The sequence below is a fragment of the Urocitellus parryii genome, chromosome 13 (genome assembly GCF_045843805.1).
Source record: "Urocitellus parryii isolate mUroPar1 chromosome 13, mUroPar1.hap1, whole genome shotgun sequence".
Classification (NCBI taxonomy): Eukaryota; Metazoa; Chordata; class Mammalia; order Rodentia; family Sciuridae; genus Urocitellus; species Urocitellus parryii.
The window spans coordinates 48447223-48473474 of NC_135543.1; the positions used below are offsets into that span (position 1 = coordinate 48447223).

At 34.6% G+C, this 26252-nt stretch overlaps 2 protein-coding genes across 9 annotated transcripts in view; one reads left to right on the top strand and one right to left on the bottom strand.

The window, feature by feature from the left end:
- The window catches only part of Esco1 (establishment of sister chromatid cohesion N-acetyltransferase 1), a 73249-nt gene extending 55757 nt beyond the window's left edge, over window positions 1-17492 (top strand). The window contains exons 9-12 of one of the 8 annotated variants that reach the window (XM_077792250.1): window positions 3981-4070; window positions 7992-8135; window positions 10640-10827; window positions 14932-17492. In XM_077792250.1, coding sequence (XP_077648376.1) covers window positions 3981-4070; window positions 7992-8135; window positions 10640-10827; window positions 14932-15079 — 570 coding nt within the window. In that variant the 3' untranslated portion in view covers window positions 15080-17492. Of the gene's footprint in view, window positions 1-3312; window positions 3437-3980; window positions 4071-5123; window positions 5190-7991; window positions 8136-10639; window positions 10828-14931 lie in introns of those variants that run through there. The other 7 variants (XR_013342359.1, XR_013342360.1, XR_013342358.1 and 4 more) reach the window with 7 other exon arrangements.
- A 2298-nt stretch (window positions 17493-19790) lies between these two features.
- The window catches only part of Greb1l (GREB1 like retinoic acid receptor coactivator), a 249918-nt gene continuing 243456 nt past the window's right edge, over window positions 19791-26252 (bottom strand). Inside the window, exons 33-35 of the mRNA XM_077792249.1 lie at window positions 24919-25119; window positions 23571-23709; window positions 19791-22502 (exon numbers count right to left, since the gene is read on the bottom strand). Of these exons, the coding sequence (XP_077648375.1) occupies window positions 22339-22502; window positions 23571-23709; window positions 24919-25119 (504 nt within the window). The 3' untranslated portion in view covers window positions 19791-22338. The remainder of the gene's footprint in view (window positions 22503-23570; window positions 23710-24918; window positions 25120-26252) is intronic.

The following is a 26252-nucleotide window of genomic DNA, read 5'->3' on the forward strand; positions in this document are numbered from 1 at the left end:
TGCCCCTGCCCACAGAGTAATGAACCTCCAGTACCTTTCACCCACCCACCTTCAACAATTTCAGTTCATTTATGTTCTTTTTATCTTCCAGCCTTCCCAGTTGTTTTGAAGTAAACCCAGGCATCATGTTATCATTTTGTTAGTTATATCTATCTTCCTCCCTCCCTCCCTTCCTCCTCACTTTCTCTCTCTCTCTCTCTCCCCCGCCCCTCTCCCCTTCTCTCTGTCTCTCCCTCCCTCCCTCTCTCTCTCTCCTCCCCCCCCCCCGTGTGTGTGTGTGTGTGTGTGTGTGTGTGTGTGTGTGTGTGTGTGTCTCTCTCTCTCTCTCTCTCTCTCTCTCTCTCTTTTCTCTTTCTCTCTCTCGGACTGCGTGTGCCTGAAACCACTGAGCCACACCCCCAGCCCAGCTTCACTAAATTGCTGAGGCTGTCTTTGAACTCATGATCCTCCAGCCTAGGCTTCTGGAGCTGCTGGGATTACAGGCATGCACCAAGGCATCCGGTTTGTTAGACATTTTTACTTAATGAGGATTATTCTTTTTTAAAAAACATAGAGAAGCTTTAGTGAACTTACTCCTTAATATCAAGTATTCCATTGGGGTTAAAAACTTAACAAATATCTCAATTTTTTTATATTGTTTGTTAAAAGTAATATTGCATTGATCAATATGTCCCTGAAGTCATTCCCTACCCTCGGTCTTTCTTAATCTAATCTAAGGGTTTTTCCTTCAATCACTTTCTTTTATCCTCCCTTGCAGTATTTGTTGACTTTTACTTCTGGGTGTTCTTTCAAATATGTAGTTTCAGTTAGCCTTTATGAAGGTGATTGGTAGGAACTTTTAAAATTGAGGTATAATTTACACACAATTAAATGCACTGATCTTAAGTGTTTGGTTGAATTTTGATAGTTGTATACACCAGTGTATTCACCACCCAGTATATGTTGTTTTCATTTATGATTTTTAAAGAATTTAACCTTTATTTTATTTATTTGTTTTTATGAGCTGCTGAGAATCAAACACAGTGCCTCACTCATGCTAGGCAAGCAGTTTAGCACTGAACTGCAACCCTAGCTCCATCATTTGTGATCTTTTTTTGATGGAAAAAAGGAGAAATCACTTCTCTTTTGAGGCTCTAAAATTTAGAGTCACTACAACAGGGTGGAAAAAATATCATTGTAACATTGTTTTCTGTTAAAAATACAAATTAGGCTGGACATGGTGGCACATGCCTGTAATCCCAGCAACTCAGGAGGTTGAAATGGGAGGATTGCAAGTTCGAGGCCAGCCGCAGCAGCTTAGTGATAACCTTAAGTCACTTAGTGAGAACTTGTCTCAAAAAGTAAAAAGGGTTGGGGATATAGTTCAGTGGTCAGATGCCTTTGGGTTCAAACCCCAGTATACCCCAATCCCCCCAAAAAGAAAAGAAAGAAATGTAAATTAAGGGGTTGCCGGGTATATAGTTCAAAGATAGAGTGCTTGCCTATCATGCTGGATTTGATCTCCAGCACCATAAAAACAAACAATAAACCCTCAACTTCTCATGAGAAATATGAATCAGAAACGTAGAGCTTTTCACTTTTCAGTTGTCAGATGAATGAATTTAGAAAATTTAGGTTTTGGAAATACTGTTAGCAGAGGGATATATGTAACACCTTAAGAGTTAACTTTGAGAGGAGGGAATGTACTTAACTGCATTGGAATTTACATCTTTGCCAAACAGTTGTGGCTGTTCAGTTATTCCTCTAAATTGCATGTATCCTTCCCTACACATTCCACCTGTGCCTCCATTTCAGGCAGCAGACAGACTTCCACTCTTCTGAATTCTCTAAATTCAGGAGAATTATGGTTTTTGAGATCAGCAAAGTATTAACTGCAGTTGAAAGCACATAAATATCATGAGTATAGTATTTGACAGACATTAGCCAACTTGGTTCTTTCATCTTTGCTTTGCTCGTGATTTGAATTTAAACATTGGGGATATTTATTGATTGCATTTTGTTAGACTAGTTGCATTGTTCTTAGTTTGATGTACCAGAATGGAAGTTAATAAGAGTCATTGATTCTTGTGAACAGTCATCTTTAATGCAACCCTCTGATAACAGCTATTTTATAGAATGCTTAGAATAGAAAACAGAATCAGAGTTCCAGTGATTTACCCAAGGCTATACATCTAGCAACAGGATCTAACCCTGTTACTCTGAAACTATTAAAAAGTTTTCACTAAAATATGCCATCTTCACAAACATTAAATGAAGCTTAAGCAATAGTAATTCTGCCTCTCACAGTTCCTGCTTCTTTTATTTAGTACATGAAATGAATAGAATCATATTTAAAACATAAAATTATATAAAATTCAGTGTGATAGTTTTCCACATTGAACATGCATATTTTTTTGAGGAAGTTTTATACTAAAATAGTTAAGCAAAGTAATTTGTACAATATTACAGTGTGTAATATTAAGACATGAGAATAGTATTGTTTTTAAAGACAATTCTTAAGAAAATAGTTTATAGAATTGTCTTTAGATATTTTACCTCAGGGAGGATGGCTTTTTTATAATTTGAAGTTTCTTAAATATCTAGGTCTTCATTGAATTTATAATTTAATTTTTTAAAGTTGCTAGTTTCTTTTTGTGGAAAATAGGTTCATTTAAAAGCTTTTTCTAAAAGCAACATTGTTAATATAAATGTCTTTTTAAAGAGGTGTTTTTTATATCTTAAAATCATATCTATATTCAGATCTGTATGATTCCTGTTCCTGAAAGAACATCTGATTATTGTTTCTGCTTCTTTGCAAATCTTGAGCATTTTATCAATCATAAGTAATTTTAATCATCTGATTTTTACTTTTGGATGTTCTTATTTTGTAAACAAATTCTGGCTTTTAGTATTTTAATCTAAATTGTTACATATATCAAGATTGTTACTAATTTTTTTGTCCCTAACTATGATTCTCCCCCCCCACCAAAAAAAAAAAAAAAAAAAACTATTCTAGATTCCAGCATTCTTTCAGACTTGCCATAGTATATAAAAAAAATTTAGTTGTCTTTTTCTTGGTTTCATTGAGCTTTTGCATTCTTAGAAGAAAACGAATCAGAAAAAAAAAGGAACATTTAAAAAAAAATAGAAATACAAATTGCTTTTGGAAAGGCCTTTTTATGTAAAGTTGGTGGGATAAGACAAATGGAACAACTAGTTAAGCTCATTCCTTCTGTACTTATTTTGAACTTCAAAGTTCCTAGTTTAACCTCTGGTTCAGTCCCATCTTACTAGATTTAAGTGGCTTTTGTTTTGTTTTGTTTTTTCATGCAGGTTCTGCTCATTAATCACCACGAGTGTGGATCTGAAGAAGAGTTTATTACCTCTCTTTTTTTGAGTATGTTTAACTTCAGATACACACAACGTAGCCTCTCCTTCCCTATTAGATTCTTAGAAGGTAGTTATATTTTTTTATAGTCTCCTTCTTGTGCCTTTGATAGTTGTGATCAATAAAAATAAAAACTATTCCTTTCATACTGGGCTACTGCATGCAAATCAGTTCACTTAAAACCTCCTGGAGGTCTTTGGCATGCCAGACAAAAAACTAAGAGTGTGTGTTTGTGGAGGTAACCATGTTTCAAAGAAATCTAAGCATTTAATTCTTGTATCAAGAATCTGGGAAAGTCATTCTTTAGGTTCTGGGAGTCACTGACTTTAAGGGGCTTGCTTTCGGTGTGTGATTTTTCAAAATCGTTTAAAATGGAATTGATAAATTAGATGTTTTTGTGGTAGTAGATAATGTCTCTGAATAATAAACATTAATTAGCATTGTAGCTACTGTATGCTTAACAATAGATGATTTATCATGCTTTATTAAACATTAATGAGCATATATTTTTGTTGTTTGTAATTTTTTAAGACAAATTGATGTACTTTTCCTTCTGTACATGAATATGATGAATAAAATATGATACATAAAATTCATCCTTCTTTATACCTAGGGCTGGAAAAAAGAAAGAATTCTGGCTGAATACCCTGATGGCAGGATAATAATGGTTCTTCCTGAAGACCCAAAATATGCCCTGAAGAAGGTAAATTTGCAGTGAAATTTTATACAGAACGGATTAATATCACTTTCCAGCTAAAGTTAAGAGTATAACACATTGGTAGCACAGTACATTTAAACATCAGTTCTGAAAACAATAAATAATAATGTAAAGGATACAGCCAATTTGAAAAATTATGCCAAACTTTGAGGTAATCCAAAACATGTGAAATGAATTTTACTTTTTGGTACCAGGGATTGAATCCAAGGGCACTTTACCACTGAGCTACATCCCCAGCCCTTTTTATTTTTTATTTTGAAACAGGATCTTGCTAAGTTGCTGAGGCTGGCCTTGGACTTGCAATCCTTCTGCCTCAGCCTCCTGAGTTGCTGGGATTATAGGCATGCACCACTGTGGCCAGCTGAAATGAATTTTAAGTGAATTGATTATTGTCCAGTGTTATCAATAATTTGAGTGATTAATTAAAGATAGGCTACTTAATTGAGTCAATGAATAATGCCCAGTAAGTTATCTTAAGAATTAGAATTAAAATTCAAAGTTGAGGCCTGGGAAAATAGCCCAGTGGTAGAGCAAATGATTAGTGAGACCTTAGCCTAAATCCCCAGCACCAAAACCAAAAAAGTTGAAGCATAATAATTTACAAATTTTTTTAAAAAATGAAGTTCCATTCTTAGTGTAAATTTCTCTTTTTCTTTTTTTCTTTCTTTCTTTTTTTTTTTTTTTTTTTTTGGTATCAGGGATTGAACTGGAGGCACTTTACCACTGAGCCACATCCCCAGCCCTTTTTTAAAAAAATTTTTATTTTTTGTTTTGAGGCAGAGGCTTGCTAAATCGCTTAGGGCCTCTCTAAATTGATGAGGCTGGCCTTGAACTTGCGATCCTCCTGCCTCAGCTTCCTGCATTACGGGATTACAGGTGTGCGCCACTGTGCCCAGTTCTAAGTGTAAATTTCTAAGTAAAAGCTTATTGTAGAAGAATATTTAAGAGTAGGGTAATAGTAAAACGGAAATTAAACATGAAGTAATTATATACATATTTTTAATACCTTTATTCTATTTATTTTTATGTGGTGCTGAGGATCGAACTCAGGGCCTCACACGTGCTAGGCAAGCGCTCTACCACTGAGCTACAGCCCCAGCCCAGGTAATTATATTTTTAAGGATAAAAAAGATACATCCCAATTTATAAATACAATGTAGAAAACTTAAAATTTTCCTCTTTTCTAGTGTTAACCAGGTCTTAGTTCTACTTAGGTCCATACTTTCATTTCAGGGTTGAGTTTACTGTGTTGAGAAATGAACTAAGAGATATTGAAGCCCGTATCTATTTTGTAATATGGAGTATCTAAAAAGTCAGGAACCATAGGATAAACTTACTGTTAAATAGTATGTTGGCCTGGGATGGGATGTATCTCAGTGGGACACTGTTAACTTAGCATTTGATAATTGTTAGGCTTGATCCCCAGCAAGAAAAAAGATTTTATTGCACTTTCAGTGCATCTCTTCATCCCCTGGATGCTTTTTCAGAAATACCTCATAATGTGGGTTTAGGCATTTATTTGAAAACTTAATTGTATTAGAGTGTGTCAAAAATTTATTTGAAAAAATAAAGAAAATAATTTATTTACTGAATTTTGTTTAACTTCACAATTAGACCTCTCTAAATTTAGGAATACTTTACCTGAAAAAGACATCGAAGGAAAACACCTATTATTTGAAAATGTAGTTAGCATTCTACTTAAGATAAAAATTTATTTTGTGGATTCTGATTTTTCAGATCCACTGTATATCTAACTGGGCAACCCCAGATAACCAGATAAGCCCCTGCATTGCTTTACAGTATAGACAGTAGCATTTAGAATGATACAAAAACAGGCCCAACCTGTCTTGTATTCAAAACTTTTATGCTTGCACAAAAATATATACTTGTTTTTTATATAATATATACTTGTTTTTTATATAATGAAAAATGTGGAATTTTTGGAATTCTAACTATTATTTAAAAATGCACAGTAGGAATTTTGCTACAATTACCTTATGTGGCAGACATATCTTACTAAGAGTTCTCACATTAAATGCTAATTTCCTTCTCCCTCATGGAGAGAAAAAGTGAGGATAGAAGGCACAAGCTCACTAAAAGTCTAAAGTCTGATCATCATATCAATAGGACTCTTGTTTGACGGGAAGTACCACTTAAAAACTACACCTCTCACATCTTACTTATGAAATTTCCAAGGAAACATAAAGAAAAAAGGGAAATAAAAAACAAGGACTCCAGAGAAATTTTTTAGTCTGACACTGTAGTTAGAGCAAATAGAAACATAGGCTTAAAAAAAAAAAAAAAAAAAGCTAATTTCCTAATTTTAGTTTCTTAGGGCAAAAAATCTTGATTACGTGCTATTCAGTATATTATTAGTTAATAACCCATAGTAGGTTAAAAGTGAAAATCTATGGAATTATGAGCAAGTTACCTTTAGGAACTCAGTTGGGAACTGTAGGACTTCAAGGATTAGGAGGATTTGAGTTTTCATCACTAAGTTGTGTTTCATGGTATTCTGTGTGCACAGAGTGCTAATAGTGATCTGTCTTAAGGGTTTTTTGCATTTAAATCTTAGTGACTCAAATTATTGTTAATTGGACTGAGCATTTGCAATTTTTTTTTTTTAAATCTGAGGAAGGAAATGTGAGCGCCTGTAGAGGACTACAAAAGCTTGAGCTTACTGTATTTGACCCTGACTAGTTCTAGTAGGAACCCCGAAGATTCCATGTTAACATTTGTGTTCACACCTCTTGTCCTTGATTTTCTAGTTGTCTAATATATCTGACTAGGGAAATTATTTCTTCCAAATGTAAAGTGAGGAACTAGAAATCTCTACTGGATGGTGGATTTAAATGAAATAATATTTGTGTGTTTTGTTGTTGTTTTGAGACTGGGTCTTCTTAGGTTACCCAGGCTGGCCTTGAACTTAAGATCCTCCTGCCTTAGCCTCAGAACAGTTAAGATTATAGGCATGTACCGTTGTCCCTGATGATGAGATGATATATAAAGTATTTTAAATAATATTTGGCCCATAATTGATTCAATAGGAAATAAATAAGAAGTTCTTTCCTTTGTGTCCATTTTTATTTTACTCATGAGCACTCCCCCACAATCCAATACTTGGGTTTGAATGCAGAGGAGTTGTATCATTAAATTATATCCCTCTGTCCATCTCTTGTTTCCTTTACTACTGTTGTAGTACTGTGGATTGAACCTAGAGGTGCTTTACCACTAAGCTATTTCCTCAACCCTTTTTATTTTTTGTATTGGGATAGGGTCTTGCTAAGTTACTGAAGCTGGCCTCAAACTTGTGATCCTTCTGCCTCAGCCTCAGGTCATTTGGATTACAAAAGTGTGCACCACTGTGCTTGGCTGTGCTTGATTGTGCTTGGCTAATTCAGACTTGGGAAGAAAAGCTGGCTGAAATTCCAGTGATGTTCTATCCAGTTCACAAATCCATGATGCTACTAATAGGAAGCCTTAATGTTCTTAAAAAAAAATTCTTTTTAGTTGTTGATGGACTTTATTTTTATTCATTTATTTATATACACTGCTGAGAATCGAACTTAGTGCCTTATACATATGAGGCAAGCATTCTACCACTGAGCCCCAGCCCAGCCTTAATGTTCTTTAAATTAGCCTAGTGGAGGTAGAGTCACCCCTCTTTTTTTCCCTAGATTGCTGGACTTGACATTACTCTCCAGTTTTTCTCTGATTTTGCTAAGTGGTCTATGAGGTTTATAAAATAGTTACTCATCACTACAGTCATCCTTTTTAGAAGATACCGTGCTTGGAATAATATAATCAACTTGTTGAACTGTATATATATATATATATATATTTTTTTTTTTTACATTTATATAATACTTTCATTGTTAAAAATAAATATTGTTCTTTATTTGGCAGGTTGACGAGATTAGAGAAATGGTTGATAATGACTTAGGTTTCCAACAGGCTCCATTAATGTGCTATTCCAGAACTAAAACACTTCTCTTTATTTCAAATGATAAAAAAGTAGTTGGCTGCCTAATTGCAGAACATATCCAGTGGGTAAGTGACTTTTAGAGTGCTCATAAGTAGTTTGATGTTTACTGCATTTAGTATGTAATCTGGAGTAGTATAATCCTGATAATTTGTTCTACATTTAGGTAAGGAAGAATGTGAATGCATGAATTCCTTTGTGTAATTGTTTACTGTAATGGAGTTGAATCTTACATGGGAATTAAGTTTTTTAAGTCAGATAATTTTATATATATATATATTTGTAGTTGGACACAATACACAATAAATATCTTTATTTAATTTATTTTTATGTGGCACTGTGGATCGAACCCAGTGTCTTGGACGTGCTAGGCGAGTGCTCTACTGCTGAGCCCCAATCCCAGCCCAGATAATTCTTTCAAAAAATAAAAAAATTATGTTTTTTATTTTTTGGTACTGGGGAATGAACCCAGGGTCACTTTACCACTGAGCCACATCCCCAGCCTTTTAAATTTTTTATTTTGGGATCGGGTTCTCCTGCCTCAGCCTCTTGAGTTGCTCAAGTTAGATAATTCTGTAGAATCAGAAGTACAGTTAAGATTTTTTTCTGAAGACTCTGTGTTGGATATTAATGTAATTAATATTTTACTCCCTATAGCACTAGAATCAGTCAAGTGTAGGCAAACTATAGTGGGTAAAATATGGCCTGTTTTTGTACATAAGATTTTATTGTAACACAACCACACCCATTTGCTCACATGTTTGTCTAGACTAAGTGGACTTTGATGCCTACTGTATTTATTATTGAGTCCTTTCTAGAAACTTCGCCACCTCTGGAATAGGTCACTACTTCAATGGTTGAGCTCTGGATGAATAGTTGTTTTGTTTTTATGAGGCAAATCATAGTAAAGGATGTGCTCACATTTTATTCATGTTATTTAATACATGAGACCAACATAAGAGAATGGAAGCTTCTGGACTCCCTAGTCATCCTCACTTTGAATTTTTTTTTTTTTTTTTTTTTTAGTCCTTATAAATTTAATGGTCATCATGTGTGGCTGTTGTTCAGTTAGTATTTCTAGCATATTAAAAATGCCTGCAAATGTACGCTTCGTCATAATGTTTTTAAATAGAGTTAAAAGCCAAAAAAAGTCTACATGAATTTATTTCTCTGTATTAAGCTATGTGTTTTAAATATTCACTCTGAAATTGTATAGTTCATATGAATCTTGCTAGGATAACAAAATTGGTTTTAAATAGCTACTGTTTTTTTTTTTTTAAATTACTTTTATTTTTTGTGATAAGTAGTATTGAGATATTAATTGAATGTAAAGAATTCTGCCAGAGATCGAGTTAATTTTACATAGTACAGCCATTGTTTTGAAATTTCTATTCCACATAGTTCCCCAAATGATTTTAGGTAGTATTGAAACTAGAAGGTAGCTATGTGATGTTAGCATTAATTGTGTTATGTAACGACTTTTTAAGTTCTGTACCTTATATTAGGAGGCTGATTAGATCCTTTTTTGACAGCTAGATTGGCAGAAGAGATATGTTTTTTAGTTATTTTTTAATTTTTAAATTTTTTTTGTTTCCATATTGTGTTATTGGTGCATTATAGTTTTATATAATGATGGAATTTGTTGTTACATATTCATACATGCACACAATATAACAATAAAATTTGGCCCACATGACTTTCCAGTGCTAATTACTTATTTTAAAGAGCTCAGAGTGTGAGGAAAGGGCCATTTAAATTCTTAATTTCTCTGCTATCTCTACCTAGTTCTTAGCTGTGAAGCCTGAACTATGGCATCCTTCACAGGAGTACTTATTATTGCTGAGTTATGAACTTTTTTTTTCTTGTGGTAATGAGGATCAAACCCAAGGGTCTAACACATGCTAGGCAAGTGCTTTATCATTGAGCTACATCCTCAACCATTTTTTTAAAAAATATTTTTTTAGTTGTTGATGGACGTTTATTTTATTTACTTATTTATATGTGGTGCCTCACACATCTAGGCAAACGCTCTACCGCTGAGCTACAACTCCAACTTCATCTCCAACCCTTAAGTTTTGTTTTGTTTTGAGACAGGGTCTCACTGAGTTGCCCAGACTGGCCTCTAGCTTGTGATCCTCCTGCTTCAGCCTTTCAAGTAGTTGGGATTATAGGAATGAACCATTGTCTCTGGTGTAAACATGTACTTTTCTGGTCCTTAGAATATAGGAGGTAGAGAGAACTAGGATTTAGTGATGGCAAGATGCTTTGTACATGTTACTTAATTTAATCTCTTAATGAGAGATGATGGGCATCCCCAGTTTTTATAAAGGTGAAGAACCCAGTGTCAGGGGAACTAAGTGACCTTATCTCATGATCGGACAACTAGTAAGTCAAGTAGAACAGAATGCAAATCCAGATGTGTTTATTTCCTAAAAATAAGAGTGAAAACATAAGTGGGTCTTATAATTGTTATAAAACCAAGTGTGGTTACCTCCTCTGGAAGAACAGTTCTAGGTAATTGCAGTTAATATTCTCCCTATAAAACTTTCTCCTTAATTTTGATATCTGTCAGGGCTACAGAGTTATAGAAGAGAAACTTCCAGTTACCAAGTCAGAAGAAGAAAAAGTCAGATTTGAAAGGCAGAAAGCCTGGTGCTGCTCAACATTGCCAGAGCCTGCAATATGTGGGATCAGTCGAATATGGGTGTTCAGCATGATGCGGCGGAAGAAAATAGCTTCTCGCATGATTGAATGCCTAAGGTAACTTGCATATAATTCTTTAAATCATTTGTAGTAGTTTAGGATCTAAGCAATTTTAGTAAAAAGATTGGTTATTTAAGTTAATCATAAATTATAACTTACTTATATTAAGTGTAAATTTTTCCTATCATTATATGGTCTCTCAGTACTTTGTGTGAAATTAATTTGAGGATGAAGAAAGCAGGTTAAATGTTATTAAGCCATTTTGACTTGGTTATTTGTAGTTGTTATATCAGGTCATTTAATTCACTTATTTAAAGCTGTGTTCAGTACTGGAGAATTTTAAGCATAACCACAGAAATATGGAAAGTTTCTTGGGAGTTCAACTTTTAGAGAAATCTTAATTTAAGAATATTATTTATAAACCAAGTCTCTTATTACTTTTTCTCCTTTTATTACTTGATTGTTTATCAAAGGCATAAAGTGAAGACACAGATTATAGGTTTGAGTTTTTATTTTTAAGGAACTTTGACACAAGGTTAATGGAGAAAGTTAAATTAGTCATTCCAAGAGGGGTTTTGGTCAGTTCATTTTTTGAAAAGTGAGATCCTAAGTCTCTTAAGATCTTAGATCGTTAATACATATCTGGTCTCTTCCCCTTATTTATTTATTTTTGTTTGTTCCAATTAGTTATACATTTTGGCACATCATACGTAAATGAAGGACAACTTCTCATTCTTCTGGTTGTCCCCTTATTTTATTAATGAGTAATGATCCAAAAGAACTCAGCTCTTACCTACTCTTTTTTTCATGAGAAAGATGCATGTCTGTTTTTAATTTTCAGAACTAAGCCTGGAAAATTTGCTGATTAAATAAATAATAAACCTAATAGAGAGTATTTTCCCTCCTTGTAAATCTTGTGGCAACTATAAATAGCTCTAGTTTATAAAAAAGAAAATAGTGTGGGAGTTGTATTTATTCTGTGTGACAGAGTAAAACTCATTAGGGACCTTATTCCCTATCCATTTATAGTTTTTTCGTTTACTGATCTTTTGTATGTAGGTCCTCCTATAAAAATGTTCAGAACTCCTTGTGAAGATCACAATATGAAAATTCTAATTGTGGGCTCTCTATTGGCTAAGCATTAACAAAAATGTTTTTAATAATATCTTTATTTGAGATATATACCAGAAAGTTCATCTATTTAAAGTTTTACAATTCAGTGGATTTTAGTACATTTGGAAGACTATACGACCGACTGAATTCACTGTCTGAATTTCAGGGTATTTCTATATACTCCATAAAAATCTCATTCCCATTAGCAGTGACTCCCTATATCATCCTATCCTGAGCTCCTGTCAACCATCAATCTATTTTCTGTCTAAATACATTTACCTATTTTTTTTAAAATTTTTTATTTGTTTTAATTATTATACAAGACAGTGGAATGCACTTATATACTTTGATATATCATAGATGGGTTATAATTTCTCATTTTTCTGAGTATACATATTGTAGAATCGAATTGGTCATATAGTCACATACATACATAAAGTAATAATGTCTGTTTCATTCTACTATCTTTCTTATCCCCACGTCCCCTGCCTTCCCCTCCTTTCACTTCCCTCTACCTAATCTAAGGTAATGCATTTGCCTAGTCTGAACATTTCATATGAATGGAATTCTACCTTTTGTGAATAGTTTCTTTTACTTAATGTTTTCAGATGTCATCATGTTGTAGCATGTATCAGTGTACTTCATTCTTTTTTATTATACTGACAAATAATAAAACCTTATGTACTAGTATGCATTTTATTTATCCATTTATTAATTTGTGAACAGTTGAGTTGTTTTCACTTGTTGGCTATCCTGAATACCACTGCTGTGACCATTCATGCACAAACTTTTGTGTAAATAATGTATGTTTTATTTCTCTCGGATGTATACTAGGAGTAGAATTGCTGAACATATTTTAATTGTGTGTTTAATGTTTTGAGAAACTGCCAAATTTTTCCACAGTGTCTGCACCATTTTATAATTCTATCTATGTATGAAAGCTCATAATTTCTCCACCAGTACTTATTATGGTTTGTCTTTTTATATTTTAGCTATTTAGTGGATATGAAATGGTAATTCATTGTGGTTTGGATTTGCATTTTCCTAATAACTAATGTTGAACATCTTTTCATGTGCTTATTATTGGCCATTAATAGATCATCTTTAGAGAAATGCCTGTTCATATCCTATATCCCTTAAAATGTTGTTGAGTTGCAGTAGCTCTTTATGTATTCTGAAACAAGTTCCTTGTCCTATGTATGATTTGTAAAAATTTTCTATTTTGTGGTGGTTATTTTCATCTTCTTGATGATATCCTTTGAAGTACAGTAGTTTTTTACTTGAATGAAGTTCAATTGATATTTTTTGTCATTTCTATTTTTGTTGTCATATTTAAGAAGCCATTGTCTAATCCATGGCCACAAAGATTAATACCTATGTCTTATTTAGTTTATAGTTTTAGTTCCTACATATAGGTCTTTGATCCATTTTGAATTCACTGTTGTGTGTGATATGAAGTAGGATATCACATGTGGATGTACTTCTTTCTTTTGCATGTGGATATTCTATCCTCCCATCACTATTGTTAAAGGGACCAGTTATTCTCCTCACTTGAGTGGTCAGTCTTGGTGAGATTATAAAAAGTTATTGACTGTAAATGTCAAGATTTATATCTGGATTGTATTCCCTTGTTTGTTTGTTTTTGGGATAGTGCTGGGGATTGAACCCATGGCCTCTCACATACTAGCCAAGGCAAGTGCTCTACCATTGAGCTGCACCCCAGATTCCATTGATCTATATTTCTATCCTTTTACCAAGTATTGAACTCTGCACTTTTCTGTTACATTTTATATATGTGTATATGTATGTATGTGTGGGTGTGGGTATATATATACATACATATATATATATACATACATACATACATATTTTTTTTTAGTTGCCCATGGATCTTTATTTATTTTATTTTATTTATTTATATGCATGCTGAAAATCGAGCCCAGTGACTCCCACATGCTAGGCAAGTGCTCTACCACTGAGTTACAACCCCAGCCCTAATTATTTTATTTTTATTTTTGGTAGTAGTGTGTTTTAAATTAAAAAAATATCATGTCTTTCATTCTAACAGTAGTTAGTAGTTTTTGATTCATAGGTCTTGTGCTTCTTTTATTAAGTTTATTACTAAGTATTTTATTGTTGTTGATTTAAGTGGAATTTTTTCCTAAGTTTTATTTTTGGATTGTTCATTGCAAATGTGTAGCAAATATTATTGATATTTGAATATCAGTCTTGAATATGCAATCTTGTTGAAGTCACTTATTATATCTTTTTTTTTGTGTGTGAATTCCTTAGGATTTTCTCTATACAAGGTTGTGTTATCTGTGAAAGAGATAATTAAAAAAAAATTTTAAATCTAATTAAAAAATTGTTGGTAATACTAGGGATTGAACCAAAGGCTTTGTGCATACTAGGCAAGCACTGAGCCACAACCTTAGATCAAAAGAGATCATTTTTTTTCCTTTCTACTGTGGATGCTCTTTTTTTTTAATATTTATTTTTCAGTTGTAGTTAGACACAGTACCTTTTATTTTACTTATTTATTTTCATGTGATGCTGAGGATTGAACCCAGGGCCTCATCGCACATGCTAGACAAGTGCTGTACTGCTGAGCCACAACCCCAGCCCTGTGGATGCTTTTTATTTCTTTTTCTTATCTAATTGCCCTGACTAGAGCATCCAGTATAATATTCAAGACACAGGAGCCCCCTTTTCCTGTTCCTGATCTTTGAGGAAGAGTTTTCAGTCTTCTATCATAAATCTGATGGTCTTTGATGTCTTTGAAAGTTGAGGAATTTCCTTGTGTTGTTGAGTATTTTTATCATGACAAGATGTTGGGTCCATGTTTTACATTGTTTTTATTTTAAAACTTTCTAACCTCAAATAATTGATAATATTTTAGAAGCACAGTTACTTCAACAGTCTTTAGAATAAGGTATCATTATCTGAAAGTCTTTCTAGTCAAAATGAATTTGACAGATTTTTTTAAGATTAGAAATAATGATTTTTTAACTTTTCACATTCTCCCCCCTCCCCTTTTTTTTTTAATAGGAGTAACTTTATATATGGCTCATATTTGAGTAAAGAAGAAATTGCTTTCTCAGATCCCACTCCTGATGGAAAATTGTTTGCAACACAGTACTGTGGCACTGGTCAATTTCTGGTATATAATTTTATTAATGGACAGAATACTACTTAAACAAAGCTTGTCTACAGTACTAGAAGACATCTATTGAAGAGAATGGATTGGTTGCTGACTTTAACCAGGAACTAGGGCCATTTTTATTACAATGAACTCAGGACTGGCAACAACCACTTGGTTGTTCCATTTTCATAAAATTGGAAACAATGCAGTAATAGCTTATTATTGTTTTGTTTTTTAAAGAAGATATTTTATTATCTTTTACAGAAATTTATGATTGATGTATTTTATCTATAGTTATTTAGACATGTTTACATGCAGCAGATAATTGTTCATAGTGGACTGAAAACTAATGCAAGGACTATGGTCTCAGTGATAAGTATATTTTGAAGTTCTTAATATGGAAATATACCAGTGTAGCTTGGTACTGTATTTTTTTATATTGATCTGCTGATACCAGTTATAGGTTTAAAGATTGTATTTTCAGAGTGGAAACCAGTGTTTTTCAATTATTATTTAAGGAGGTTGCAGTATTACGTGTCTAGGAATTTGAAGCTGATTCTTAAAAGGCCTCATGTATACTTTGAAGAAACCCCTAAAGGAAAAGAAAATTCCAAATAGTCAGAGAGAATTTGGAATAGTGAACTTTTCCTTCCATTTCTCTTTTCTACCTTTGATGGATTGAATTGTAAGGGGGTAAAATTTGAGGTTTTCCTACTTTTTAGAGCTATAAATGGCTAGAATTATGAAGGGTACTTTTTAATTTCAATATTTCATTCTGGGTATAACCTTCTTTTTTTAATGGCAACTTTTGCCACAACTGGGCTGTTAACACTCAAAAGGCTTATATAAACATGGAACAGTTGTAAGCTAAATATGGATGACTTGGTATCTGCTCTGTTATTCCTCAAAAATACTGCACTGAGTATATGCCCTCGTTACTGGACTTCATTTTGATACTTGTCTATCCTTCATAGTGCCCTCTACTTTTAAAGGGTTTATATGTTGAAAACTGCTGTGGCCTTTTATGATCTGTATATAATGTAGAATAAAATAATAAAATACTTGCTAGTCTTTTCTAAGTGATAAATGTACTAAGATAATGTTGTTTTGTCATTTGTGCTTATTCAGGGAGTTTCTTAGGTTTGAGATCTTGAAATATGATTAAAACACTGGGTTCTTAAACTGGTAGTTTTCACCAGTTTCCCAACGGATCCTTATGTTATCAGCAACTCTGCTGAACTTTATCTCCAAAAGGAAAAATCCCTTCTGATTATTTTAGTAACATTGCACTTTTCTGATCTTTCAAGGAAGTAAAGGGCCATAGCCCAAGGATGAAGAATCACTATGGTTCCACTTAGATTATTTTTGTGAGTGTAAATGATTGTATTTTCCTTGAAAACTGGCTAAAATTAAGGGCCTTAAGTTAATATTAACAGGTGTACATTTTATCTTCCTATAGATTTGTGCTTTTTTTTATTTATAGAGTGTTGTGAGACTGTACTTTTTATATGATAGGACGGTAAGACAGGATAAATAGTTCATTCTGAGTCATCATGATGGCCTGACTTGAGACTCTTCTAGTCATCACTGGACTCATTGTTTGCCTGAATTTTGTTTTGGTTTTGGTACTGAGGATTGAACCCAGGAGCACCTAACCACTGAGCCACATCCCCAACCCCTTTTTATTTATTTTATTTTGAGACAGATCTCAATAAGTTGCTTAGGGCCTCACTGAGGCTAGCCTTGAACTTGCAATCCTCCTGCCTCAGCGTCCTGAATCATCAGGATTACAAGTATGCACCACTGTGCCCGGCAAGGTCCCATGAATTTTTAGAAGAAATTTTGGGGTACCATATAGATTCCATAGTAACTGGTTAACTTCATAATACAGGTTCCATTTCCACATGAGCCACAGTATAATACTTTTGATTGGCAAGCCACACTTGGTGGTTTTAAGGAGACCCATGGGCAGAGAGGATACATTAATTGGTTGCTTTAAATGTTAACCATTTACCAGGAAAACAATTTATTTTCATGTTTTTATTGAAAACACAGTCCCTCAAATAAATTTTATAATCTAGGTATTTCTCTAAGAATAGTAGTACTATTGTAGTACCTAACATTTGAGTATTTGCTGTGCCAGATTCTATATTTTGTGCATTATTTACCTCAATCATCATGACTATCCTATAAAGCAGGGATTACAGGATAGGCATCTATAATTTCAAAGATAATTGATACTATTGTAATGATTGTGAAAAATGTTGAAACACTGAACTGAAGCTGTGATATGGGGATGAAGAAGAGATGGGTGCACCTGAAGTTAATTGAAATTTATGACTGGCTGGAAAAGTCCTCTGTGGCAAAAAGTCTAGGGTATGTGGGAAGTTTGGTTGGATAATTAAGTATATGGATTTATTGAGATGATAATAAGAATAAGGTTGGGAAAATTTGATGGTCAACAGTGAGCTCGGTTTTGATCAAGATTTTAAGGTAGTTACAGAACCTCCAAGTATAAGTATTCGTCTAGTGTACATTTGGAGATGTGGATTTAGAGTAGTTTAAGAGAGGTTCGGGCTGAGCAAATAAACTTGTAAGTTCAGTTATTCAAATTTTTTTTCGTTTGTTTTTTTGATGGAGGTGGGTGTTAAGCCCAGGGGTGCTTAACCACTGAACAACATTCTCAGCCCCTATCTATCTATCTATCTATCTATCTACCTGTCTATATCTATATTTTGAGACGGAGTCTTGCTTAGTTGCTTAGGGCCTCAGCCTCCCATACAGGTTTCTGCCACCACTCCTGGTGTGTTTGAAGGTTTAGAAGAGATCATTCTGGGGTTTGTAAAGGAGAAGGCGGAAGACATCTATGAGGAACACCATTATTTATCTCAAAGAAGAGTACCTAAGAAGACAAGAGCAAAGTAACAGCTAGAAGAAAGTGGTTTAGAGAAGAGTTTAAAAAATCAGAGAATGGTCAACACTGCCATACCACAAATGAAGACTGAAGATAGTCCAAGTGACATTAGAATGAGCAATGTCTATGGGATGGTGGAGGAAGGAGTGGCCACAGTGAGTATAGACTAATAACTATAGTCAAACCTCAGGAAAGAGTGATTTTGTAATTACTGATTATATAAAGGTGCCCATAAATTTTTTTGTTAGCTGCCCTCCAATAGTTGTTGGTGCTTTACAAAAGTATCTCACATATAGACATAGCAGCCATGAGATTTGATGAGTTATGTCCATATCTGTGCACACATACAATGATTATTTTCTCTAGTAAGAATTATAAAAAGTATTTTACCAGTTCATAATATGTAAGAGTGAATTTGGTGTATCTTAATATATGACTACTGTACAATGAGTACAACAGACTTGTAATGGTATTTTTTTTAAAAGAGAGAATTTTAATATTTATTTTTTAGTTTTCAGCGGACACAACATCTTTGTTTGTATGTGGTGCTGAGGATCGAACCCGGGCCGCATGCATGCCAGGCAAGCGCGATACCGCTTGAGCCACATCCCCAGCCCCACTGTAATGGTATTTTAATTGTTCTTACTTACTTGGAGTTGCCCAGCAAGGGAGTCTTATTCCTTTGGATGAAACACAGCCATATTCCTGACCACCCACACTTCACCTAGGGTTAAGATTGCTAAGTTGATTCCTAGGGTAGTGACTACAGAACTGTCTCTTTCTCATGACCCTTGAGCCTTCTAACAGAAAAAGGGAAGAATTCTGTTTTAAGGCAGTCTTTCACCCCTACCACCCTCCTAGTAAAAATAAAATACATGAGCTACTTATGGAATGAAGTAGTCAGAGAATGACTTACTGGTTGCCTTTTCTTTCTTAGAACTTGTTCCATCTATTGTCATAGGCCCCGGAGTAGATGCTTTAGCTTAGAACTTGCTAGTTCAGAGCATAGTGAATTTATTATGTGAAAGGCTTTTTCTTTGACCTTACTAACTGTTCCTGAAATCATCTTTGGTGATGACTTTTCCAGTGAGGCCAGGGCTTCAGTTATAGCAGTATTCTCCTAGACGCAGAGGAAGCTTAAGGCGGGGTAAGTTTTCATGTGTGAAGAGAAGCCTGAGAAATGTTTGTTCCCAGGATGTTAGTCCAGGTCTATCTAGGTAGTTGAATGTGAAGATTTGGCCTTGGGTGTGTTTAGTCTTTTCAGGGTGGCTGCTTGGGAATATGCTGTAGAAGGAAAACAGGTAGTCTGTTTCCTGTCAGTCTGCTATCAGGCTTAGATATATTTATTGTCTCTCCTGAGGTAAATGACAAGGGGCCTTTAGCCTAAAAGAGAGTATTAACGGGTTCAAGAGTTGATAAAATTAGGCAGTTTAGAAATAAATTGGAAGTTAACAGTAATATACCTTGTATCATACTACACAGTTCTAGTAAACCCAACACTGTGTTTCTGAGTAGGATACCAAACTGAGTGTAGTTGCCGTCTATAAAAGATGGGGGAGGTAGTGTGAATATTTCTAATTCTTTAATCATTTCTAGGTCTGTCATATATAATTATGTGCAACTCTACAAATGGGTCTATAGATACTTTAGGTGTGTGTATGTATTTGAGCTACAGATTTTCATTCAACAAATATTTATCTACTACTTTCTTGGACTTTTGTGCCAGAATAGAAGAATCTTTGAGCCATCCATCCTATAATATTGGTATTTCCAAGCTTTTTTGGATGTTGTCAGAGTCTGAGAGCACATTCTTTTTTTTTAACATAATAAAAAATTAGTTTAAAGAAAACAAACTATTTTGGGGGGTGGGGAGTGGGAGAGAATTTTAATACATTCACCAAATTAAATGAAAGGACAAGAACATACTGTAGACACAACTTAACGACAACTTAGAATCATCAACAAAACGTGAGGTAGACTGACTAGTGAAATTCACCAAATTTTGGTTAAAATTTTACAGTAATAATGTAACACAGGTACCCCTTTTTCTAAAAGTCACAAAAAGTATTTGCATAAATTACAGCCAAACCAAATTGACAACTACAATTCTAATTTTTAGTTTACATTTAGTATTAACCTGTGTGAACTGTCATACTTACATGCCATAGTTTTTAGCAGATGTGTAGGTGAGTTATTGTGTGGGCCTAGTGAATCCATTCACTCCACACTAGTGTTTTAAGGGGTGGAAAAGCATAAACTGAACACATACACTAACAAATCATGGTGTCCTGTGCTTGTGCAATTTTCTCCTTAGAGATGACCTAACATTCTCTAAAGAATTAAGAGTGATAAAGTGATTTAAGAGGCTTTCAAAAAAAAAAAAAATTAGGCAGGTCAACTTAAATTTCTCCACTATCGAGTTGATGTGTTGGACTTTATTCTGGCATTTCTCTTCCACAGAGTTGAGTAGTAGTTCTGAACTCATAATAATTTGAATTTTTAGAGTGCAGCCCTAACATGGAGTACCTGCATCTAAAGAAACTTAAAAAAAAACCTTGACCATGAAATCATACATAAAACCAGAACAAACACTGAGAGGCCATCTGCCCCAGGTAAAATTAGAACTACTTCAAGTATTTTATTTGCCCTATAGTAAATGTTATTGGAATATTGCACAAACAGTGGGTTTTTTGATATCATCTGCATCAGGCCCTTTCAACAAAACAGGAAAAAGTGAAATACATTCATATCTACACCAAGTTGCTTTAGAACGTACCTCTTTGCTAAAAATTCTGCTATACTAAGTTTTTAAAGCATATATAATAAGGCAGGTCTTCTTTGAAGGACAAAAAGGGGATTAAAAGGAATTGTTCATTTCAAAATACATTTAAAGCATTAAAAGTAGCTATATTAAAACCAAGAGATCTGCAAGCCATTTTCAGTCTAATACATTCCATCTTTTCACTAGCTGTAAACTCCTTGTTATCACAAGATAAAACATTATTTGTTCTAAGTAAATGCAGGCTTCGTAGGCCCCTCTCAGTAGTTTCAGGTCACTAGACAGATTCAAGTAACAAAGGCCATTTTAAGTGGGGATAAAGTGATACATGTGGGCAAATCAAAAAAATCTCAAGAGATTGTTTAATGATGAGAACCAGAGTAATATAAGTATAAACTTCAAATAGACTATTCTAGAATATTTCCTAGAATCTGCTCTTCATTAAAATATTTGGTGAGAAATCCTACTGTTTATATTGGTCAGACATCATGTACTGATTTCGAGTCAAAAACTCCTGGCATCTTTTTTACTCCTCACAAAAATGTCAGTGGTAGAATTAAGTAAAATAGTTCTCTCTTTCCATGGCTCTATTTCCCATTCCAGCACTTTCTGTGTTGTCAGTGTAAGGCAGCTAATATTGTTTGTTTTTTTAAGGAAGCTGTGCTTGAGTTTGGGGGGCGGAGCGGGGGGGGGGGAGCACGACTGGTTCTACTCCACAGCAGAGCCTCAGCTTGACATTTAGGTTTGCCTAGTGCTAGCTGCTTATTTTCAACCAAAACGGGGTGGGTACAGGTTAACTCCTAAAAGCTGCTTAATTGGCCCAACTGCTTAATCAGGTTCTTAAATAAGATTAATCACTATTCCATATTCTCTTAGACATGGTGTGCTTTAAGACTGGAAACTTTTAAAGAATGGGAAAAGCAAAGGAATTAAGCTAGGAGACTCTTCATAAATGTACACAATGCCTGCTCTGCATTTACTGATTTGTTTGTTCAGTTTAAATAGTAAACTCTTAACTCCTGTGGAAATTTTGCCAAGTTTCAATACATAAAAGATTATAAATCTTAAACTAACACTGCACAGAAAAAGACAAAACTACTTCTTTTTTTAAATACAAATAACTTCTACATTCTATCATTTCACACCCCTGAGTAATACTGTACCAAAGTACAGATCTGAAGAGAAACTGAGGGTTCAGGCCTCAAATGTTAATCTTCAATTATTTCCACACCAATGGTGTATCTCATGTAACACATTCAAGCAAGCTAATGCTGACAGTTTTTCCCCCAATGCAGTATAGTAGAAAAAAACCAATGCAAACTCCATGTTTGTTCTCCAAAGTCTATCCTCCTCAAGCTCCCACAGGCAGACCACATCTTAAGTAATTGCATAATTGCCTACAGTGGAGTTCGTCTGAATGTAGGGTCCTGTAATTAGAACTGAAGGAGAGTGATGTCCCCAAAGACTTGGTTAGATTTGGGGAGTTCTTTGGAGAATAGACAAATATGTTGCACTTTGCTCCACAGTGATTGTACTTTAAAGAAAAAAAAATCTCCCAATAATTGTTTCTGTCCCACCCCAGCTAGGCATCCCTTTGCAATTTTTGGTCTTTTCCAAAACTCATACATGACGTCCAGTAAGAAAGTAAAGAGGCTTGTCATCGTTGCTGTTGGCAGTTTGAAACTCATCCCGGAGGCGGAATTGCCACTCGTCCTCTAGCTCTAAGCGGACAATTGTTTGGCGTAAGGAGCTTCTATCTTGGCAGATGACACATAGAGTAGCACCTTCAGGGAAAAGGCAGAAATGTGTCTTAGGCTCTTGGATTGAACTTATAACCTTACTATTTCTCTTTGATGTATTCCCAAAACTTCTGAGAACGAAATCTATAGGTAAGTAGCATATCAGGATTGTTCAGGTTTTTACTCTAAGTAGATTTGCAAATTAAAAAGTTGAGATTGTAAAGTGAGAATTCACTGAACTGTAGTAACCAGTGCTATCTATGTGTCTTTTGTGTCCTCTAGAATAGGGTTTCTCAACCATAGCACTTTTGGACTGGATAATTCTTTGTTTTGGGGGACTAGTCTGTGCTTTTTAAAATGTGAAGCAGCATCCCTGGCTTCTGCCCACCATATGCAAGCAGCATTTCCCAGTGGGGCAACCAAAAAAAAAATATCTTCAGACAATGTCAAATGTCTTTGAAAGTCAGATCCCACCTTCCCAGTTTAGAACTACATATGTACACAAATAAGTGGAGTTTTCTTTGTTCTTATGCCACACACCGTTTTCTGAACCTTTTTTTCCACTGACCTCAGAAACCATCATGCCAGGATTTGTGATGCTTAACCTACAGTTTGTTCTTAGGTATGCATCATAGAGTTAAATTTGCCTATTAAAATTATCTTTAGTTTCTGTACCAGAATCATAACTAAGGGTTTATGTCAGAGGATGCAGTTTTACACATTTATTGCAGCTGGTGTCTGACCCAAGCAATGTTATGTTCAGATTACTATAAACATGGGTAGACTCATTAACATAAGTTGTTTAACTATTTAATTAAGGAGGAGCATTATGTGTTCTTAAATTACTTCCTAAAATTAATAGTGGCAAAACTGTATTTAATGTTGTCACAAGTCTGTTCACCTGCATTTAGTCATAGATAACAATGATTTGATGATCTTTTTTCCTCCCAGTGGCTCTGGTTTAAAATCAAGATAACCAGATAACCAAGTATCCAAATTATTGGCCAAAATCAGTGTTAAAATGCATTAAAGAAAGAAAGAGAAAAAAACCTCTGAATTTTTTCCTAGTGGAAACCAGTGACATTCATATTCAAGATACTTAATTTGATTTACCTTTTAAAAACTTAAATTTCTTAAGAAGATCAGCACCTACAAAAGAGTCACAGAGGTACAGAAGGAGTCCACTGAAAAACACCCCTTCACAGTTGACATTGCTGGAGTGGGGTCTGGAGCTGATGTAGCATATGGCCACCTGAAAGCAACAAGCAGAAATAGCATGGGATTTCAAAAGCAAGCAGATCACCTGCATTTTAGCTGAATGAGTGAGTGCCTTCCTCTTTTTTTCAGTAAGACAAAGAAGCTGAATTTTTTTCAGTGTTAGGAGTGGTGGTTATTTATGCTATTCACCTCCTTTTTAGTATACCGAGTTTGAACCTGTTTAAAATGTCTCCCATTTTTCATAATAAAGGACTATTGTGACAGAGATTTAATATTAATTTCATTTTAGGAGAAAAACTCTATAAAAAGAATATAAAATTTTAAAAAGAACTATCTTTCATTTTTTAAAAAGTATATTTAGGAAAGAGAATGTTTAGGTTACTTGAGAATAAAAATAATTTTAATTAGCTTTTCATCTAGACAAAATTTTCAGTTGGGTAGGATTTTAAAACAGCATGAGGGCAGGGCTTTTGTACGTCATTGGTGGAGCACTTGCCCAGCATGCACAAGGATCTAGGTTCAGTCCCCAGGAAAGCATTTGGGAGTAGAACTGTGGAATGGCTAATGTGTGGGCCAGTCAGCTTGCGTTCACATTCTGGCTTCTCTATTTAGTGGTTGTATGGCACTGGGAAAATGTATTTTGCTACACCTTAGTGTTACTCATGTAAATTACAGTATTATGGAGCAGATTCATTTATATTGAGAAAAATGTTACCTGGTTCATAAGGCATTTGTGAGTTAAATTAATGTAAACCACTTGGCATTCATGAGTGCTTTGGACTCTGGGATAGTGGAATTGGAAGACCTGGGGTACACACATAATTTATAGATAACATCAAGAGTATTATTATATCAAATGGTTTTTAAGGTACTTTCTCTGAAAATTGCAGTACTATGGAATAGATTCATGTAATTATAATAGTGTCTAATAAATGTCAAGTCAGGTGGGAGCTAGAAATTGCTTCTGCCCAATGTCATTGAGGTAGGTAGGATTCTTTTTTATTTTATTTATTTTTTTGAGGTAGGCTTCTTATAGGACATCTGAGCTAAGCTATGATTGGTCACTGGCTCATTCTGTAAAGGTGAAATAGGGATGAGGAGGGACAGTTGCCATTACCTCATACTTGAGCCTTTGCAGAGTACGTTATAGACTTCCTTTTGTCACCATTTAAGTTTTCAAACCAAGTTAAATGGGAAAGAAATAGATGTAGGTAAGCACAGTACTAGCCACCCCCACCTTTACCTCCTGTCCAATGTTAAGGTAGCAGTCAATGGCCAGCACAGGACTCTTAAAGTTATGGATGGCTTTGGGGAAGAGTTTATATGCAGCATGCTGAAGGAACTTCTCCAGGAGAAACTGCGCAGGGGCTGCCAGTAACGTGTGTTCACTGTCGGGTGCACAGACATACTGAAGGGGCAAGATGGGAGCTAAGCTCTCCGACACCTGAAATCAAGAGCCAAGGTAATCATAGGAAATGTTGTGTCTATTACTAGATGAAATGTCCAAGGACACATTGTATTGCATCCTAATATTTCCAGATACTATTCCCCCATATTCAAGAGGGTTATGTTACAAGGCCCTCAATCGATGCCTGAAATCCTAGATGGTATCAAATTCTGTGTACACTGTTTTCTTTTATACATAATTACCTGTGATAAAGTTCAATTTAAAAATTAGAGATTAATGGGTTGGGGTTGTGGCTCAGCGATGGAGCACTCGCCTAGCATGTGCAAGGTCCTGGGTTCAATCCTCAGTACCACATAAAAAATAAAGATATTGTGTCTAATTACAACTAAAAAAATAAATATTTTTTTTTAAAAAAAGAGGTTAACAGCAATAATGCAATAGGACAGTTCAGTAGTGTACTTACTGTAATAAAGGTTATGTGAATGTGCTCTCTTGACAGTCAAGACAGATACTAATATTTTCAAGCCATGGTTGACCGTGGGTAACTAAAATTGCAGATAATGGGGCATGACTGCATTTTCAATAGCACAGTGACATGCTAAATTCAAATATTATGACAGTCATTTTTGGTCCTGAATTTTTCCCTCCTTTGGAAATAGTATAATAGTATTTAAAATAAGTTATACACAGTAAGAGCAAACTTGTTGAAAGTAAGCTTTTTTGAAATGTACTACATTTAACAAGTACACTGTACAGTTCAATAGGAAGCCATTTTTAATGCTGCTAGATGCATGTGGTTTGAATCCTATACCACTGCCCCCTCCGACCCAATAAAAAGGCCAAGAGGTTTCTAAGATCCACTGGACAGTTCACATGCTGTAAGTGATCAGGTATTAGTAAATCTCTTAGAAAAAAGTAGGCTCATGGAATTCACTCTTTATGTTAAATTCATTCTTTTATTTTTTTTTTTAATTTTTTAATTTTTTTTTTGGAACTGGGGGTCGAACCCAGGGCTTTGCGAATGCAAGGCAGACGCTTTGCCACTGAGCTACATCCCAGCCCTCATTCTTTTATTTTAATCTGTATTACTATGTAAAAATAAATCTGGGAGAGGATCAGACATGCATCTTGATTTAAATTTCTCTCTCATGTTAATTACCTAGGAATAC